This window comes from Stigmatopora nigra, chromosome 20, assembly GCF_051989575.1.
Source record: "Stigmatopora nigra isolate UIUO_SnigA chromosome 20, RoL_Snig_1.1, whole genome shotgun sequence".
Taxonomy (NCBI): domain Eukaryota; kingdom Metazoa; phylum Chordata; class Actinopteri; order Syngnathiformes; family Syngnathidae; genus Stigmatopora; species Stigmatopora nigra.
The window spans coordinates 9,686,347-9,703,294 of NC_135527.1; the positions used below are offsets into that span (position 1 = coordinate 9,686,347).

At 49.6% G+C, this 16,948-nt stretch overlaps 2 protein-coding genes and 1 long non-coding RNA gene across 5 annotated transcripts; all 3 read right to left on the reverse strand.

The window, feature by feature from the left end:
- Positions 1 to 129: 129 nt before the first annotated feature.
- LOC144213917 (uncharacterized) lies at positions 130 to 5,575 on the reverse strand. 2 transcript variants are annotated; one of them, XR_013330173.1, is made up of 7 exons: positions 5,177 to 5,575; positions 3,674 to 3,741; positions 2,569 to 2,667; positions 1,034 to 1,680; positions 885 to 962; positions 594 to 788; positions 130 to 466 (listed from the first exon to the last, which is right to left on the reverse strand). It is a non-coding gene; the product is annotated as an uncharacterized LOC144213917 (long non-coding RNA). The 2 variants fall into 2 exon arrangements; XR_013330172.1 differs by having other exon boundaries at positions 881 to 962.
- A 411-nt stretch (positions 5,576 to 5,986) lies between these two features.
- LOC144213773 (cysteine and histidine-rich domain-containing protein 1) lies at positions 5,987 to 8,105 on the reverse strand. Of its 2 annotated transcripts, XM_077742365.1 has the most exons (10): positions 7,912 to 8,105; positions 7,795 to 7,844; positions 7,673 to 7,729; positions 7,448 to 7,605; positions 7,269 to 7,372; positions 7,120 to 7,172; positions 6,972 to 7,042; positions 6,780 to 6,882; positions 6,531 to 6,713; positions 5,987 to 6,451 (listed from the first exon to the last, which is right to left on the reverse strand). In XM_077742365.1, exons 1-10 carry the CDS (start codon positions 7,973 to 7,975, stop codon positions 6,053 to 6,055), a joined length of 1,242 nt encoding a protein of 413 aa, XP_077598491.1. In that variant the 5' UTR covers positions 7,976 to 8,105; the 3' UTR covers positions 5,987 to 6,052. The 2 variants fall into 2 exon arrangements, with proteins under 2 accessions (XP_077598491.1, XP_077598492.1); XM_077742366.1 differs by lacking the exon at positions 7,673 to 7,729.
- Positions 8,106 to 8,232: 127 nt separating this feature from the next.
- LOC144213772 (phosphatidylinositol-binding clathrin assembly protein-like) lies at positions 8,233 to 16,924 on the reverse strand. Its single transcript, XM_077742364.1, has 21 exons — positions 16,601 to 16,924; positions 15,861 to 16,498; positions 14,262 to 14,404; positions 14,023 to 14,098; positions 13,850 to 13,952; positions 13,638 to 13,731; positions 13,454 to 13,565; positions 13,281 to 13,387; positions 12,744 to 12,785; positions 12,031 to 12,116; positions 11,838 to 11,961; positions 11,680 to 11,777; positions 11,533 to 11,600; positions 11,132 to 11,245; positions 10,331 to 10,489; positions 10,233 to 10,263; positions 10,015 to 10,159; positions 9,809 to 9,832; positions 9,485 to 9,544; positions 9,294 to 9,389; positions 8,233 to 9,215 (listed from the first exon to the last, which is right to left on the reverse strand). Exons 2-21 carry the CDS (start codon positions 15,988 to 15,990, stop codon positions 9,201 to 9,203), a joined length of 1,827 nt encoding a protein of 608 aa, XP_077598490.1. The 5' UTR covers positions 15,991 to 16,498; positions 16,601 to 16,924; the 3' UTR covers positions 8,233 to 9,200.
- Positions 16,925 to 16,948: the final 24 nt, after the last annotated feature.

The following is a 16,948-nucleotide window of genomic DNA, read 5'->3' on the forward strand; positions in this document are numbered from 1 at the left end:
TTTTTCGCGCAATTACGTCACTTCCGAAAAACTATTTAAAGAGGAAGCATTTTCGCAGACGGTCTTTTTCATTTAATGAATGCTGCGCGTCGCTCCACACTGGAAAGCCAAAGTAAGTACTATTCCCAAGTCTTTTCACTTTTTTATTTGAGACTAACTTACATTTCTCTTGTTTCAACAGCTCACTAATGTGCAAAAAGAAGCAAGTAAGTACTTTAAATATTCCAAATCAACTTTGAAAATACTTAATGGTCCATTTCTTCCTTCACAGGCTGCAGTTGGTAAGTACTTTGAATATTCCAAATGAAGCTCGAAAATACTTAATGGGTCTTCTTTCTTCCTTCACAGGCTGCAGTCGGTAAGTATTCTGCCAGATGGTCCACTTTGCACGAACAATGGCTGTTAAACCATACTGTTTGACTCTTTCTCCTTTTTCTTTTGCAGGCCACTCCTAAGATATTCGACCCTGCAGGTAAGCAGCACAGGTGAAACGAGCAAACAATTGATCCAAGTGCAAATGTGTCTATTAATCTGTTTCAGAAGCCGTGAGCAATGTAACAAAGTTGAAGGTAAGAACGCCTGAGATGACTCACCATGTCCAATTTTGACTTCTGTCTTTGTTTCTTCCAGTCGGATTTCATCCACCACGACGTCCAGTAGGTTAGTGCACGCTGCAACACAAAATGGTGGACGTGAACACGGTCTATTGTGAACTATGTTTTACCTTCCACTCTCTTTTGCAGACTAGTTTCTTCGTGTCCACCGGAGGGCGCTGCAGCTCAAGGTAACTGAAGCAGATTTTTTTTAGGCTTGATTATACTGCAAAGGTGAGTAAAAATGCACCATTCAGACGGTAAACATGACTAAATGAAATGCTCACCCACTTTCTTGTGTGTAGGCTCATTCCAGTGAAGACGCCATTTTGGAGTCCCGCCTTGACCAGTCAGCCCCAAGTGCTGCACCTGTGAGACAACGAGCTGATTATCTTGATTGCTCAATTCTGGAAATTAAATAAAAAAACAAAATGTTTTGCCTCCGTGTGAACTCTTTCGTGACAATTGTCTGGAATGCAATGTAGTTCTCCACAGTTGAAGTCGTCCAGTTCTTCCACAGTTGAAGTCCAAATGCTGCCCTCCTACTCAAGAACAAGTGACGCATGGCATCAAATGAAGTCCTTCCACAATTGAAGTCGTCCAGTTGCTGCCCTCCTGCTCAAGTCAAGAACAAGTGACATCGCATCGTTCTATGGTGAGTCTTATCGTCGTTTGCACAATTCTTTGAATGCACTTGACTTTTTTGCATGCTTTTTTAACTTGCTTCTTTTGCACCTTTGACTTGTCTTCAACTTTAAACTTACTTTTCTTGCACTTTAAACTTACTTTTCTTGCACTTTAAACTTACTTTTCTTGCACTTTAAACTTACTTATCTTGCACTTTAAACTTACTTCTCTTACACTTTACACTTACTTGTCTTGCACTTGTCTTGCACTTAACTAACTTGAATTGCATTAGACTTGCACTTAACTTGTCTAGCACTAGACTTGCACTTAACTTACTTGAATTGTACTTGACTTGCACTTAACTTACTGTTTTGTCTTCAGAACTCTCCACACTCTGTTCCGATCCGACTCCTACTGGTTTGAAGTAGAACTTCAAGACATCTAACTTTGGACTTTTGCTCTGAAAGAAAAACAAATAAAGTTGAACAAAAAACAAACTTCTTTCTTCTAACTTTTTATTATTATTTCTATTTTATTAAAATTATTTTATTTTTTATTTTTTTATATTTTTTTTATTATTTTTTTGGGTGTGGCTATGCAAATGACTGGCCAGGTATTGGTGGAATACTTAAATAAGGTTCACTGATTGGTTTAAAATAAGGAAGTAGTAATTGCACGCTGCCATTTGATTGGTTCTCTGGGAGGGGGTTGTCCATTCACTGATTGGTGTAGAGTCAGGAAGTGGAATGTGAATGCTGCCACCTGATTGGTTCTCTGGGAAGGGGCGTCTATTCACTGATTGGTGTAGAATCAGGAAGTGGGGAGGCGAATACTGCCATCTGATTGGTTCTCTCGGAATGGGTGGGCTTTAGTCAGGGGGGGCTGGCTTTGTAGCGGGAGGCGGGGTTTCGGTCCAAAAAACGCCGTTTTTTGGAAAAAGGGGGCGTGTCCGGCCAAATGCCGGGCTGTGATTGGCTGTCCCGGGGGGCGAGGCCGGGGCGGGGCTAAATCCAAATTTGCATATATTTGCATAGGGGGGAGGTGGCTAAATCCAATTTTTAAGGCCTCTGATTGGATGGCCGAAACGTGACACGTCTCGTTGCCGGGAAGATTTTCTGCTTTTCTGAGGCCCCGTTTTCCGAGAGCTCTTTTTGGTGGACGTTTTATGCCCCAAAAAGACACATTTTGAAGGAAAACACCTATTTTAAACTTAGTAAGGATGCATTTAGCAAGAAAAGACAAAGACTGATTCCATTTCAACAATATATTGTGAGCAAAAAATGGCTTTTTTGACATTCTGACGGCATCAGATGCCACCACAGAAGCTGAAACGGGCAACGTCACATACCCAGCCAGCTCACGCCAGGTCACGCCAGTGTCCAGAAGCCATCGGGCTGCAGCGCGGGCCCCTCCGGAGGCGCCGTGTACCTCCAAAACGTCCCCCATCCTGTCAAGAAGACGACAACGAGAACAATCAGTGACCATTCTAACATTCATACCACATTACAGTCACATATATAGTCTACTGATCATGATAAGTAACCTTACATGAGATGACGCAAGCGCGAAAATAGCATAAGCATCACCAACAAATAATTAGCCTAGCAATGTTTACATCTAACTGTACATAAGGTGATGTGAGTGCAAAAATAGCATTAGCATCAGTGACCATTCTAGCATTGATATGACATTACAGTCACATAATTAGACTAGCAATGTTTACATCTAACTGTACATAAGGTGATGTGAGTGCAAAAATAGCATTAGCATCAGTGACCATTCTAGCATTGATATGACATTACAGTCACATAATTAGACTAGCAATGTTTACATCTAACTGTACATAAGGTGATGTGAGTGCAAAAATAGCATTAGCATCAGTGACGATTCTAGCATTGATATGAAGTTACAGTCACATAATTAGCCTAGCAATGTTTACATCTAACTGTACATAAGGTGATGTGAGTGCAAAAATAGCATTAGCATCAGTGACCATTCTCGCATTGATATGACATTACAGTCACATAATTAGACTAGCAATGTTTACATCTAACTGTACATAAGGTGATGTGAGTGCAAAAATAGCATTAGCATCAGTGACCATTCTAGCATTGATATGACATTACAGTCACATAATTAGACTAGCAATGTTTACATCTAACTGTACATAAGGTGATGTGAGTGCAAAAATAGCATTAGCATCAGTGACCATTCTAGCATTGATATGACATTACAGTCACATAATTAGCCTTACATAACCTTACATGCAATGATGCCTGAAAATAGTATTAGCATCTTGGACTGTAAGACCTACAATGACAATTATTTTGAGGTCTACACGGGTGGTCAAATAAATGTGATTCTAATTCAAGCTATTCAATGACTAGCATGATAAATACATCTTAAAAACTTGTTTTTCAATACAAATATGCATTGAAGGGAGCATTTCCTACCTTTGTTAGCACTTGTGTGGCACAGGTTGATGGACGTGGAAGCAACTCCATCTTCCGGGCCTCCGCTCCTGTAAACAAAATGACATGTTTTCGTTAGAACTAATCCAATTTGACTCAGATTGCATGTTTTAAACACAAAACATTTAGGAAAAAGCCATTTTTTGCCAACCAGAGACCTCTGAGGCCCCTATAAATGTGGCCTTTTGTGGCACACTTGGCCTCAAATGGGACTCTACTGACCACAAATAGAGGATGTGCACATTGTTAAAAGATGCACATCATATTTTGAGCAACTTTGGACACGTATCAGGTACAATTGGGGGTTTTGGGGGCCAAAGGTCTAAGGAGGGAACCCCTCCACTTAGTCACAATCAATGGAGCGCCTATGAAATGGGTCTACTCAGGCCAACTGACTATGAACACAACACTAAAATCTCACCAAATACGAACAACAATTGGAAAAAGTATGCAAGGGGCTCAAAATGGGCAATATGGACACAAAGCCATCAACATGGCACATCATAATCACTTATTTAAGCTTTGAAGGGCAATGTTACCCAGAATGTTACCCAGTGGGCAGAGCTAAGGAAGCGCATCATCATATTGTCAGATGACATTTTTGGATTTTTGGGCTTGGAATGCATGGCAGGTGACTACCAAGAGACTTGGGAAGACATTTGGCCTCTGATCCGAGCAGTTTGGCTTCATTTCAGGCACTTTTACGTTGGACACGCCCCTTCGGCATGAAACGGGGCAAAACGTCGACTCGAACCCTGGCGATCCCCTTGCCTTCCAAGCCTTCCGAAAGTCGGTGGGCGGAGTTTGAGCCAGACGCACCCACCCGCGCACACAAACGCACCCCTCCAAGAGTCAAAACACGCCCTCGGCACCCCTGCGCATGCCCATGAAGTCTGCGTACATCCCACCCACAAAACGACACCCCCTCCAAGTTGCAAAACACGCCCTCGGCCCAACTGCGCATGCCCATGAAGTTTGCGTACATCCCACCCACAAAACGACACCCCCTTCAAGTTGCAAAACACGCCCTCGGCCCCACTGCGCATGCCCATGAAATCTGAACACATCCCACCTACAAAACTACACCCCCTCCAAGTGGCAAAACACGCCCTCGGCCCCACTGCGCATGCCCATGGAATCTGCTAACCATCCCTCCCACCCAAAAATATTAGTCAATTAATAGTCAATGTAACAATTTCATCAAATGTCAACATTGTTCGATGCATTATTTTCAGGCAGGCTTGTCCTCATGCTAGATTTTTTAAAAGCAATACAAAAATACACATTCTTTCTTCAAGAAGAAAGGTCAATATTGGAGCCATGTTGTCATTGATTGGGAAAATTGTTCATTCAATTGTGGAGGTTGGCAAAATGTTTCGATCTGATCTGGGTTTCGAGGATCAAGCTCAACAGAAAACAAGTACACGTTTTACTAATAGAAATATTCACCAAGAGGCGTTTGTAGACATTTGCAGCATGCCTTACCTTATTCCTGACTTTCCTTGTGCAGCCTGCACCAAATCAGCCCAAAAAACTCGAAAAAACTCCTTTCTTGCGGACTACTGTTCGTGTAATCTATCAAACGTCACTCGGTTGTATTTACTGTAGATTCCCCCATTTAGATCTTGCGATAAAACGCCGAAAAAACAGTTTACAAACAAAAGAACACGCAATGAATTCGTCTCCCACTTCCTGGGTTCCTCTCTGACGTCAGTCCGGGGGAAGTCCAGGATATAGCGCGTGCGTAAACTCCCTCGTGTGGAATGACATCAACGACTTCCGCGTTCGAGACATCTTCCTTCGATCAAAAGGGCTTTGCAAGCAACCGTTGGGATCATTGCGCCATTGTGTGGACTGGAGGTGTAACGACGGCCCCTTTCACATAAACGACTTCCGCATTGGAAACATTCTTCCTTCAATAAAAAGGGCTTTGCAAACAAACGTTGGGATCATTGCGCCATTGTGTGGACCGGAGGTGTAATGACGGCCCCCTTTCACATAAACGACTTCCGCATCGGAGACATATTCTTCCTTCAATAAAAAGCGCTTTGCAAACAATCGTTGGGATCACAGTGCCGTCGTGTGGACTGGAAGTGTAACGACGGCCCCCTTTCACATAAAAGACTTCCGCATTCGAGACATCTTCTTTCGATAAAAAGCGCTTTGCAAACAACCGCTGGGATCATTGCGCCGTCGTGTGGACTGGAGGTGTAATGATATATTTATAATACCTATATGTATAAGATATAATGATATCAATGACACATTTCAAATGAGCTGCTTAATTTTATTTTCGTGTTTGTATGTGATTTACAATACAGAAAAATGGCTCCTCGGTTGTCGCTTTTTTACCCCTCCCCATCACTCCAGCTCTGGCATTTCTTCATCCCCATCCTCTTCTTCCTGTTGTCTCTTCAGCTCCGCCCTCTCCTCCTCAGCTCGCCGCTTGACCTCCACGGCCTCTCTCACCTCCTGCTCCACCTCGGCCCGGGTCTCCTGAACCGGGGCCTGGACCGGGGCCTGGACCGGGGCCGGCGCCGTCCTGTCGCCGGCCCACTCTTCGTCCGAGTCGCTGATGTCGTCGTCGTCCCAGTCGGGAAGGCGCCACTCCGGGTGGTCCTCGGCGGCCTCGGCGGGTTCGGGCTCCCACTTGCGGTCTGGGTCCTCCAGCTTACCCCAGGTCACCCGGTGGGCTTTGCGCAGGGCGATCTCCACTTTGGACGGGACCACGTTGACCACGCTCCCTTGGACGTGGATCGCCTGAGAGGAACGAGAGGAGGTGGTCAGAAACGGCGAGATGACAAAAACGGCCGGGGTTTGGCGGCCGGATCTGGCGCACCCCCCAAAGATGGAAGTCCCTCTTGAAAATCTTGTCGCTCTGGAACTGGACGTGACAGGACACCACGGCCCCGTTGGCCTCCACGCAGCTCAGGTCGGGGTCGGCGTTTTTGGCGTAGATGGTCACCACCACGCCGTCGGCCGTCTGGTGCCAGTCGTGTCGACACGCCACCTTTTTCTTATCCTGTTGGAACCGAGCCAAGCGTTTAGACGGAGGGCAAGAGATTCTTCGGGGGACGCTCCTTCCTACCTGCTTGGGGATCCAGCGGTGTTTCCCGGCCGTGCAGCCTTTCTGGTCCAGGAAGGCGTTGAAGTCGGCCGTCCTGATGCAGCAGCAGCTCCAGTACTTGTAGCTGGGGAGACACGCAACGGCTAGCTGGGCCAGGGGCCGGGGGCCGGGGGTCGGGGGCCAGCCGGGACTCTACGCGCACAGCCGACTTACCCCTCGTGGAAGACCGGGCCGCCGGGGTGGTGCGTGCAGATCTGCGGCTCTGTTGCCGGACCCTCGTAGACCTGAGGGCGAAGAGTTGGCGTCTCCGGGCGGCCGTCATCCGGCGCACTTTCGGCGCCGGACACCAACTGCGACTCACCGCTTTACAGCCGGAATTCTTGCATCGCGTGCCTTGGACCACGGCTTGGCTCTCTGGCAAAAAAAAAAGGCCAACGTTAAGGTCAGTCGTCGGGTGGGCTTTCGGAAGCAGCCAAGGAGAAACCCCGACTCCCCTCGGCAACAGCTTACCTTTCTTCTCCTTTTCGGCCCTCTCCCTCACGTTCAGTCGGTCCAGTTCCTTCAACAGCGACGGCGCCACCTTGAGGGGCAATTTGGTCTTGGCTTCGTCGGAGCTGGGTACGCGCCACACGTTCCCTCGTCAAAAAAGCCACTCGCCAAGACCCATCCATTCAAGCGGCCCCACTCGCCTGGGCCTTTCTCGGCGCATCTTCTCGGAAGACTTGGGTCCCCGGTAGATGACGTCGGAGCGGCTCTCTTGGCCCTCGGCCGTCTCTTCCTCGGGAGACACCCCCGACGGGATAGGTTGGCACGGTTTTTCACCATTGTGGCGCCCGCGGGTGCAGCCCTGGAAGAGGACTGTCAAAAAAAAAAAAAAACAGCCAGCCAAATGCCCACCCCCGGAGAGCATTCACCTGGATGGAGAGGAATTCCGAAAAGTCGGTGGTCCTCTTGCGGCAACACGACCAACCCTGACGGAGAAGCCAAGAGTTTTGGGCGTGGTTGCCCCCGATGGCCGCCGTCCCACAGACTTTACCTTCAGGGCATCGTGGAAGACGGGGTTCCCGGGATGGAAGAGGCAGGAACCTTGGGGCAAAGAAGACAAAAGCCCGCCGTGAGGCCGACGCTCCCAAATGTCCAAATGTCCACTCACCTTGGTCGTTGTCGTCCTCGTGGAACGTCTGGCCGCAACCTTTATTGTAGCACAGCAGAACCATGTCGGCGTTGGAACCTCCAGAAGTTTCGACGCTAGCCACGAGCCAGGCGGCGGGCCAAGAGAGGCTCTCCCTTCCAAGAGTCTTCTTTCTAACTGGGAGAAAGACCAAAATAGAAGTCCACCCCCCACCCACTGCAGCTGTCCAGGTTTATCATCCGGGCCAGGCGTGACATTCCTTCAGCTGTGTCCTGGAAGTCACGGACGGACAATAAGTGGTCAGAAAAAGAAAGACAAAAAAAACAGCAGACGCTCCGCTAGTCATGGAAATAAATGAATTTATTTCTTCCAAAAAAAGACAATCCTCTGAATAAACCATGATACTGCTGGAGAGAGAGAAAAAAAAAGCTTGTGATTCTGCCTTTCCTTGCTTCATTAGAACTCTGCATTAAATAAATAGAAATCATGTTCAAAGAAAGAGATCAAGTTCAAAAGCATTTGGCCACGTGAAATGACATGATTGCGTACATTGGCATCCAGATGACACGGGCTATATTTCACTCCATTAACAAAGAATGTAGTAAAGGATAAATAAAAAAGAAAAAGACAGAATGCTGGTTAGAATCAACACATTTGGCCACCGCTTGATCCGGTTTCATAAAGCTGCAACACACAAAGTCAACGTTAGATGGAGGCAGAATGGAAAACAAGGCCATGAGTGAGGCCCCCCAACCCCCAAACTAAGGCCCGGCCGGGGGTCAATTGAACATCCATGGCCGTCGAAGACTTCAAAATAAACACCATCCAACAGCATCATTTGCTTAACAGGGTTAACGGTGCATTGTTTTGGGAAGCGCCACCTACAGGGCCCCCAAAAATCCACTCATTCAAAAACAAAAATAGAATCCAAAACGCTTTAGGGGTCCATTTTTCACAGGATTGACATCCAGATGCAAATTTAATTTTACCAGAACGGTAATGGGTTTTTTGGCCACATCTTACTGGTGTTTTGGTCAAATTCTGGGAGTAAATACACTCTGGGCTACAAAGAAAAAGATGGATTAGATGGCACAGTTCCTGGGGACCCAAAAAAAAAAAATAGAATCAAATCACCACAGACGTCAAAACAAAGCATGGGGACGGACGGAATAGCACCAGTGTGAAATAAAGCTCATGTGGCAGCAAATAGCTTGTGGAGTCTTTGCGTCTCCTCCAGGCCGGATCCCATCTCTTGGCCCGAGGTCTCGGTGGCTTTGGGCGCCGGCCGGCTGGGCTCCCTCCCCCACCGACTACATAAACTGCATCTGAACGGAGACGGACAGACGTAAAAGATGACGGTAAGGTTTCAGGCGCTCAGGCGGACGCCCGTCTTGTGTTCTCACCTGCGCTCCGGTGGCCGCAAAGGGGTTGCCGGCTCTGAGGACGGGCTGGTTGTACATCATGGGTTGAGGGCCCACGACCGCTACCTGGGGGGGCACCTGGAGGGATAGCCACCGTGGGAATGGTGCGCCATTTAAAATAAAAACAAACAAAGAAAAAAACCCTGTGGTGAAAATGCGGTTGCTAGCCTCACCATTCCGTACACAGGCACTTGCGGCGGCGCCGTCATGGGGAAAGCCAGGGGGGCGGGAGCCTTGGAGGGGGAAAGAAATCGCCGTTAGTCAGGTCACCAAAAAAAAAAAAAAAAAGAACAGTGCCAAGATAGCAGGAATTGAGCAGATACGCATAGGCTGGCCATCTATTAATTCAATACATGGAGCAAATAAGATTGATGCTAGTTTAGCTAAATCCAGCTCCTTTTGACTTATTTTCATTCCATATGGCCAGACGTCGTTTCTAAGCCTTTTGGGCCCCCCCCTCCGTCCGGTTTGTGGAATTTGCTTTGCCTGGTACTTACGTAGCTAGCATAGAACATTCCGTTCTGCATCGGGGTGCAGCAACAGGAAAAAGGGACAAAGGACAAAAAGAGATGAGTAGACAAAGATCCCAAGGAAGTCAAATGAGCCATGACATGGCAAAAATCAAAGTCAAAACAACAGCACGTCAAAACGGAGCGGGAAATGAATGGAGAAGGGGAAAAAAAAAAGAAAGTGGGTGGGCTACCATGTGCGGCACGGGCATGGCCACGGCCACGGGCGCCGGGACCACGGGGGCCGGGCTCCACTGGGTGCTGGACATGGTTTTGTTCTGCCAGTTGTGGCCCCCCGTCAGCTTCTTCTCCCCCGGCTGGTTCCACTGCATCTCCGGCCTGCGGCAGCGAAGAAATAAAAATAAACACTTTGCTGCGCGTCCTCAAAGGATTCGGGCCAAAAGACACTTACTTTTTAGACGGGATTCCGCCAAACTGCAGATCTGAGAAGAGAGCAGGGTTATGAAAAATGGCCACACCACCACGCCCTACAGAAAAAGTTGGACTCACTGCCCACGAGGTTGGCCAGGGAGGAGTCCAGGTCGTTGGCCAGCAGCTTTCCTCCCGACTGGAAGACCATCTGAGGCGGGAGAGCGTGGGCCGCCGCGTGGGCCGCCGCGTGGGCCGCCGCGTGGATGGGAAACGTCGGCTTCAGCAGGCTGTCCAAACCTGCCGTGGAAACGCAAAACTATTTCGTCCGGACGTGCAAAGTCAACACCGGGGTCAGGGGGGCCAGAAAAGCTTCGATCGAAGAAGACCATGGAAACAGTGGCGGCGGCGGCGGCCATCATTTGGAGGCATTTCCCTACGCTCGGTCGAAGGACATGAAGAAAAAAAAAGTGTGCAAATTGCCAAAACAGGCTGCGAGATGACCACGTTGACCTCGTCAAACGCGGAGGGAGCTCAACGGGAGGGAAGCTAGTATCCAGTTGGGAAGTGCTTTGACAGCGGTGCTGACACAAGACATCAGAGTGCTAGCTTAAGCACATTGGAAGGGGAAGTCACGGAGGGGGGGAAAAATAGCGTTAGAGAGAGAAAGTACTGAGGTTTTCCCCGAGAGCCAAGCCGGCCGGCCATGTTAGCGACAGAGCTAGCAGAACAAGCAACGGCCCCTTTGGGTTTGGCCGTCCAGTCGCAAGCAAGTCTTCTGCCAAGTTTGCAGCAGCCACAATTGGCAAGAGGTAACGGAAAGCCCGCAAAGCCCGGGAGGGGGGGGGGGGGGCTCGGGCTGGGGCTTCCGGCCTGGACGGGAGGGAGGGAGGATAGCCGGGATAGCCGGGATAGCCAGGATAGCGAGGGGGAAGGCTTTACCGGCTGCCGACTCCGTTCCGTTGTTAGCCGGAGCGCCTCTATTCCCAAAGGCGGCCTCGAAATCTACGGTCATGGCGGGGGGGACCTTCTGTTCCCAAGGCCGTCTCTCCGGTCCTGAGGGACGTACGCGTGGACTTGCGTTATTGACCTTTTTGGAGCCCCCACAGCGCTCAATCCAAAATGTACATTCTTTCCACTCCGCTTCCGCCTTTAATGGTCCCTCTGCCACAATAACCCTAGCAGACTTCAAATTTTGTTGCATAGCTGGCTTCTACAGCAGCCAATCAACGGGCCCCCGCCTTCAAAGAATTTCGGCCAACGACTTGGTCTCCAAACGGTTGGCGGCGGCCCGGGTTGACCCGGAACCACAAGTCAAAAGTGTGTGTGTGTGGCGTACGTACCCCCCCAGGCACTGTCGGCGGCCGAGGACACGGCGGGGACGAAGGCCGGCTGGAGGTCGAAGAGGTCGCTGTTCAGGGGGTGACACAAAAGGGCACGGGGGTGAGCAAAAATGCTGCAAAATGGCCGGCCGGTCCGTTCTAGCTCACCTGTTGGCCGAGAGCGTGGACCCGAACGGCTCGGGCGTTGGCGCGCCTACGATTACGGGGTCCGGGGGTTTTGCGCTCATCTCCTTCAAACGCTGGTCCTGTCAAAGCGGGGGGGACATTTTGGATCCACGAAGGGCCTTTTTGGCATCGGCGCTCACCTTGAGTGCCTGCAACCTGGCCTGCTCCTCCTCCAGAGCCAAGCGCTTCTCCTTCTCGTCCATGCGGGCAAAGGACATGTCGGCGGAGGCCAGGCAGGAGACGGCGCTGGACAAGGTGGACGCCCTGCCGGACAAGAGCGCCGCAGAAATTCAAGTGACTGACGGTACTGGATTCGGATTGGGCTGTCTTTACCTGGCGTCCGGATTCAGCTCCTTGGTCTTCTTGCCCTCCAGGGAGGCCAGGTGCTGCTCCAGAGCTTCCAGGAGGCTGCTGGGGGCCTTGGGAATAGAAAAAAAAGGCAGGGGGGGTACACGACACGCCACACACACACGTGAGTACCCAACAGCCTCGTGGTCAGTGGCGAGTAGTAAAAAAAGTAGCCGCGGCCACATGCAGCAAACATTGACAAGGTTAGCGGAGGAGCGCCTCCAAAGGCAGCGGGAAAAGGTCAAAAGGGCATGCAGTCGCGTTCTCAAGTCAAAAAGGGATGGCGCTTCTATCGCAGTCCACTCCGTCCGTCCCATCCCGGGCGCAAATCCAGCCTTTTCCTCCGCAGTGAAAATAGCGCAACGTCACCGTCCGCAAGAATGCGCGCCGCATCTGGAAGCATTTTGTTTTTGGGGGCCGATTGCGGCGGGCGAGACGGTAGTACTCTCCCAAAAAGAGGACCCCGGGGGGAAAAAAGGGGGTGGGGGGGGGGTGTTTAGTAAGGCATTTGAAAGAAAGCCAGGTCCGTCCTTCCTTCCTTCGACACCAACGGCGGGAGCGTCCAAAGTTTCAAAAGAAAAGAGTGAGTGGAGCGTGAGAAAATCAAAGGCTAGCTTATGCCGTGTCAATGGACAGAAAAGGACAAAAAAAGGACAAAGAGAGACAAAGAGAGAGAGAGGTGAAATGTATATACTGACCTGTGAGAGATCGGGGATGTCACCCTGATCTATTCCCACTTCCTGCGGTTGAAAACAAACAAATCAAAAAAGAGAGGAAGTGCGGGTGGCGGCCATCGTCACGGCATGCGCTAACACAACAACAACAAAAACAAAAACACAGCCAGGATCCACACATCGGTGACGTGGCCGACATCGGCGGAAGTGACGGATGGGGATGCGGGGTGGAACATGAACAAGCGTGAATCCCACAAGAAATACACATCAATATATGTATATATTGTCTTTAAATAAACTGGAGGACTCAGACGGACAGCAAAGCCGCCGGGACTGACAGGGAAGCCGACTGACTTCCGAGGACAGATAGAAAATGACACCGATCGAGGGCTAATAAAGAAATCACCGTCGGGGCCTCCTACCGGAGCCTCACATCGCCCCGAGCAGCCGAAATATCTACAAGAGTAAAAACTGGGGTCTGATTGAGGTCACGCGCACGTCGTCTCCCAGAAGCCCACCGCTACAAAAAAAAACAACAAAAAAACGGAGGCGCTGGCTTACCTCGGCCACTTTGAGGAACTCGGACAACTTGGTCATCCTGCACAGGAACTTCTTGTAGATGTCCAGGGCGTCTTTGCATTGACTCTTCTTCATGTCAAAGTATTTCTCTGAGAAGAAAAACAGAGAAAATGAAATAAGCACGCCGCCAGAAGACGGATGGGCGGGCGTTTTACCCAAAAGGTTGATGACTCCTTCGTTGTAGGCGGCAAACAGCCTGATGGAATCCTTGAAGAGCAGCATGAAGGCAGAGTTGATGACGCCGTTTGTCAGTTCGTTGGGGTTGGCCTGCGGGTAGGACAGACAGGGGGGGGGGGTTAGACACGGAGGAAGAACGCCAATCGCTTGAAAAAAAATAACCTGGAAATCCAGCAGGGCGTCCAGCTGCTCCTGAACGATGGGGAGCGTCTTGATCAGCTTCTCCGCGTTCATGGTGCGCATCACTCCGTCGGTCCTGCCCAGGGATCATATTAAGAGAGCAAAGAAAAAAATCCAAACCAGTTTCCATGGGGAGAAATGGATTAGCTGGGCAGAGCTAGGGTAACCCTAACCCTAACCCTAACCCTACCCACCCTCGCTTCATTTTGGTGAAATCCACAGCCACCAGCCTGTAGGACACGGCCTTTTCGTTCAGGTAACGGCTGTATCTTCGAATGAAGGTCGACATGTCGTAACCTGGCCGGACACAGCGAGGAATATTTTACAATTCTGGGCTCAGCGGGGAAAGTCCAGCCGGATGGATTACCTTGCAGGGCTCCCTTATCCAGGAAATTGGTCAGGTTGAACAGGGTGTTCCTGGAGGCCAGGTATTGGGTGAAACGCTGCCAGGGAAATACATCACAAAAATAGCATTTAGAGGCCAATAAATTACAATTCAACCGCCTGCCTGACGCAAATCTCAGGCAAGAATATTTGGCTCCATTTGTATTTACTATGGAATTGTTCCATAACAAAATGGAGACATGTTGGACGGGCGTCCCCCACCTCGTTGCCGTACATCATGATGTGGTGCGTGGTGATAAGGGCTTTGAACACCACCACCCAGCTGGAGTTGGCCGTGCGCTCAAACAGGGTGTCCGCCAGCTGGGGGATGTTCACGTTCATCTCGTTGGTGCAGTGGATCAAATCTGGATGGACGCAAAGACAAAAATAAAAGTCAAGAGTTGACCACTGTTGTGACCCTTGCATAATTTTTCTTTGTAGAATTTTAGGGACTTCTACAAGTGGACACATTTCATCTTATCTGTTGGGACAGTCTAGAAATGTGGGTAGAGCACAGGAAGGAAAACAAAAGGGGCTAAAAATAAAACACAGTCGGGACACAAGAGCTGGATTTAAGTAAACAATCTCAGTGGAGCGCCTTTTCTCCACGTGACACACTTAAGTCGGCGGATACTTCCGGGCCAGACCGGCTTGGTGGCGGTGGTCCGGCCCGGGAGTGGAAAGGGGGCCTATCTTTGGTCTACAGCCGGGGAGGGGCCGACCCTGCTCTGAGTGGATAGCGCTGGGATGGCCCTCCCGCGACCACTCGGCTACTTTTTGGCTCCGGCTGGGAATGTCAAACCTTTCAGGTGACGATGGGCCCGGCCCGTCTGGTCCAGACGACGCCCATCGGAAACGCGGCTCCGCCAAAGTCCGCTTTGATTGGTCCCGGTGGGCGTTACACGGCGGGAGCTGCAAAATGTCACTCGGTGGGCCGTAAATTTCAAAAGCGTTTTTTTTTTTTCCGGTTCCAAGTGGGATAGCCAATGCTAGCTTTTCCCAGCCTTTGCAAAGTGTCTTAGAAATGCTGCTTATTTTCACAAGTGCTGCACGAATGTCACACTTCCTGCTGGTGGCTGATGTTGAAAGGCCTCTGGCGGGGAAACAAATATGCCACTGAGCTCATTCCTCGGCTCCCTGTCGGACAGTTTTTTTTTTTGAGTTTTTGTTTTTTTGGCCCAGTAAAAGTGAGCAAGAACATGGACAGCTTTAACCTCTTAGTTTCATTTCCTCTGAGCGCATTTAACTTTTGAGGAAAACCACATCCTGTTCCTTAAAGGCCCCTCCGCCAAAACGTGCCAACGGACAAGCTCGGGGGCGACGCCTTCGGACAGACACCAAGGTTGTCGCACTCGGGCAGAAATCAATAAAGCGCAATTATTAAGCCGGCCGCAAAAGGTCAGGACGGGTCGCTATGGGAGGACAGAAATAACAACAAGAGATATTTGCTCCCCAAAAAAAGGTCCGGAAGAATTGCTGATGGGGACCTTTTGCTAAAAGAAATTTTTGTCAGAAGTGTCAACGTGGTTTTGCTGGAGGGAAGTTTGAATAATGATTGCCAAAGGGGGATCCAATAACAGGGACGTTTGGGTCTAAAAAACTTTTTTTGGGGGGTGGCTCCAACCCTATTTTTTGCAAGAATGCACAATTCTGTCAATGAATGGACCCCTTGGAGAAGTCCAATCGATTTTAACTTGAAGAGGATTGGACGTCTATCTCTGTCAATGGCAGCCGTTAAGAAAATGGGCGTTATTATTATTGTTTTTTTTTTTTTTTTTTTTTTTTTTTTTTTTTTTTGCAAATAGCACAAGGCATACTCACAGTCGAGATGTTTCTTCTTGGGCCCACTGACTTCGTGGGTGGTGGCCTTGCACACTGCCTTGCTGATAGCCGATCCGGTCATGCTGTGCTGAGCCGCAGCGATCCGGTCGGTGATCGATTGGCCAGACATGACTTCTCTTCTTCTTGTCTTCTCGAACTTCAAGTCCAGAAACTCCCGACAGACAGACAGCAGCGAAAGATCCGACCACAAGGTGGACGCTTGAACGTGACTCGACTGTCAACTGGGCGTCAAACGAGTACGGGGATTCTTCTTGACTTGTTCTTCTGCTTTTTTTCTTTTCTTTTCTCTCCTCCTTCTAAAATCTACGACGGGGATCCGAGCTAGTCTATGTTAGCTCATGTTTCCGCCGTCATCCCCCAGAGTCCCGCTGTGGGATTGGCTCTCAGTGGAAAAAGATCGGCGATCGCCAACGAACATAGGGAGCGATCAGACCAATCGCCCCCCCGTGTTAATTTTTTGACTTGTTCTTTTCCTTACCAGCTGGCTTTTCAGTTGTCGCGGGGCATCGGACTGCAAGTCAACTACAGCTCAGTCCTCTTCGCCGCCTAAAAAGTCCCACACAAGGCAATCGGGCATTCCCGTAACTTGTCAAAATCACAATCATCGGCTGACAGCTCTATCCGGGGAGGAGGAAGAGGAGGAGGGAAGAAAAAAGAAAGAAGATCGGATGTTAGATACGATGGGAAAAAAAAGGTGAGGCTGAATAGGGGATCCGTACCCCGTCTGTTCTCTTTCCAGACACGTCTGGACGGCCGCCGCTTCAGTCTCCGCCGGACAAAATGGCAGCGTAGAAAATCAGCTGATCTCACAAACGAAACGCCTTCAAGGACCGATTTCAGCGTGGGAATTTCTTCAACCTGAGGACAGAGGAGGAAAAGAGAGCTAATTTGTCATTTTTGTGCCACATTTCATCCAAACAAAACAAAGTGCGTACTGGCAAATCATCGGGGCTGAGAAAAGAACCCCAAAATGTTCATGAATGCATTTGCGAGGAAGAGCGTTCAGCACCCCAGCCCGTCTGAATTGATTGGGAAGCCACGCACGGTGGAGACGGACGGACGGTGAA

What these genes read in the sequence shown, in the direction of transcription:
- LOC144213773 (XM_077742365.1), bottom strand. Translation starts at nt 7,975, where the DNA reads ATGGTTCTGCTGTGCTACAATAAAGGTTGCGGCCAGACGTTCCACGAG. An exon ending in GGCCCGGTCTTCCACGAGGG is followed by an intron (nt 6,883 to 6,971) that starts GTAAGTCGGCTG and finishes GTGTCTCCCCAG; the next exon opens with CTACAAGTACTGGAGCTGCT. An exon ending in ACCGCTGGATCCCCAAGCAG is followed by an intron (nt 6,714 to 6,779) that starts GTAGGAAGGAGC and finishes CGGTTCCAACAG; the next exon opens with GATAAGAAAAAGGTGGCGTG.
- LOC144213772 (XM_077742364.1), bottom strand. Translation starts at nt 15,990, where the DNA reads ATGTCTGGCCAATCGATCACCGACCGGATCGCTGCGGCTCAGCACAGC. An exon ending in ACATCCCCGATCTCTCACAG is followed by an intron (nt 12,117 to 12,743) that starts GTCAGTATATAC and finishes TCTATTCCCAAG; the next exon opens with GCCCCCAGCAGCCTCCTGGA. An exon ending in GGCGGAATCCCGTCTAAAAA is followed by an intron (nt 10,160 to 10,232) that starts GTAAGTGTCTTT and finishes TCGCTGCCGCAG; the next exon opens with GCCGGAGATGCAGTGGAACC.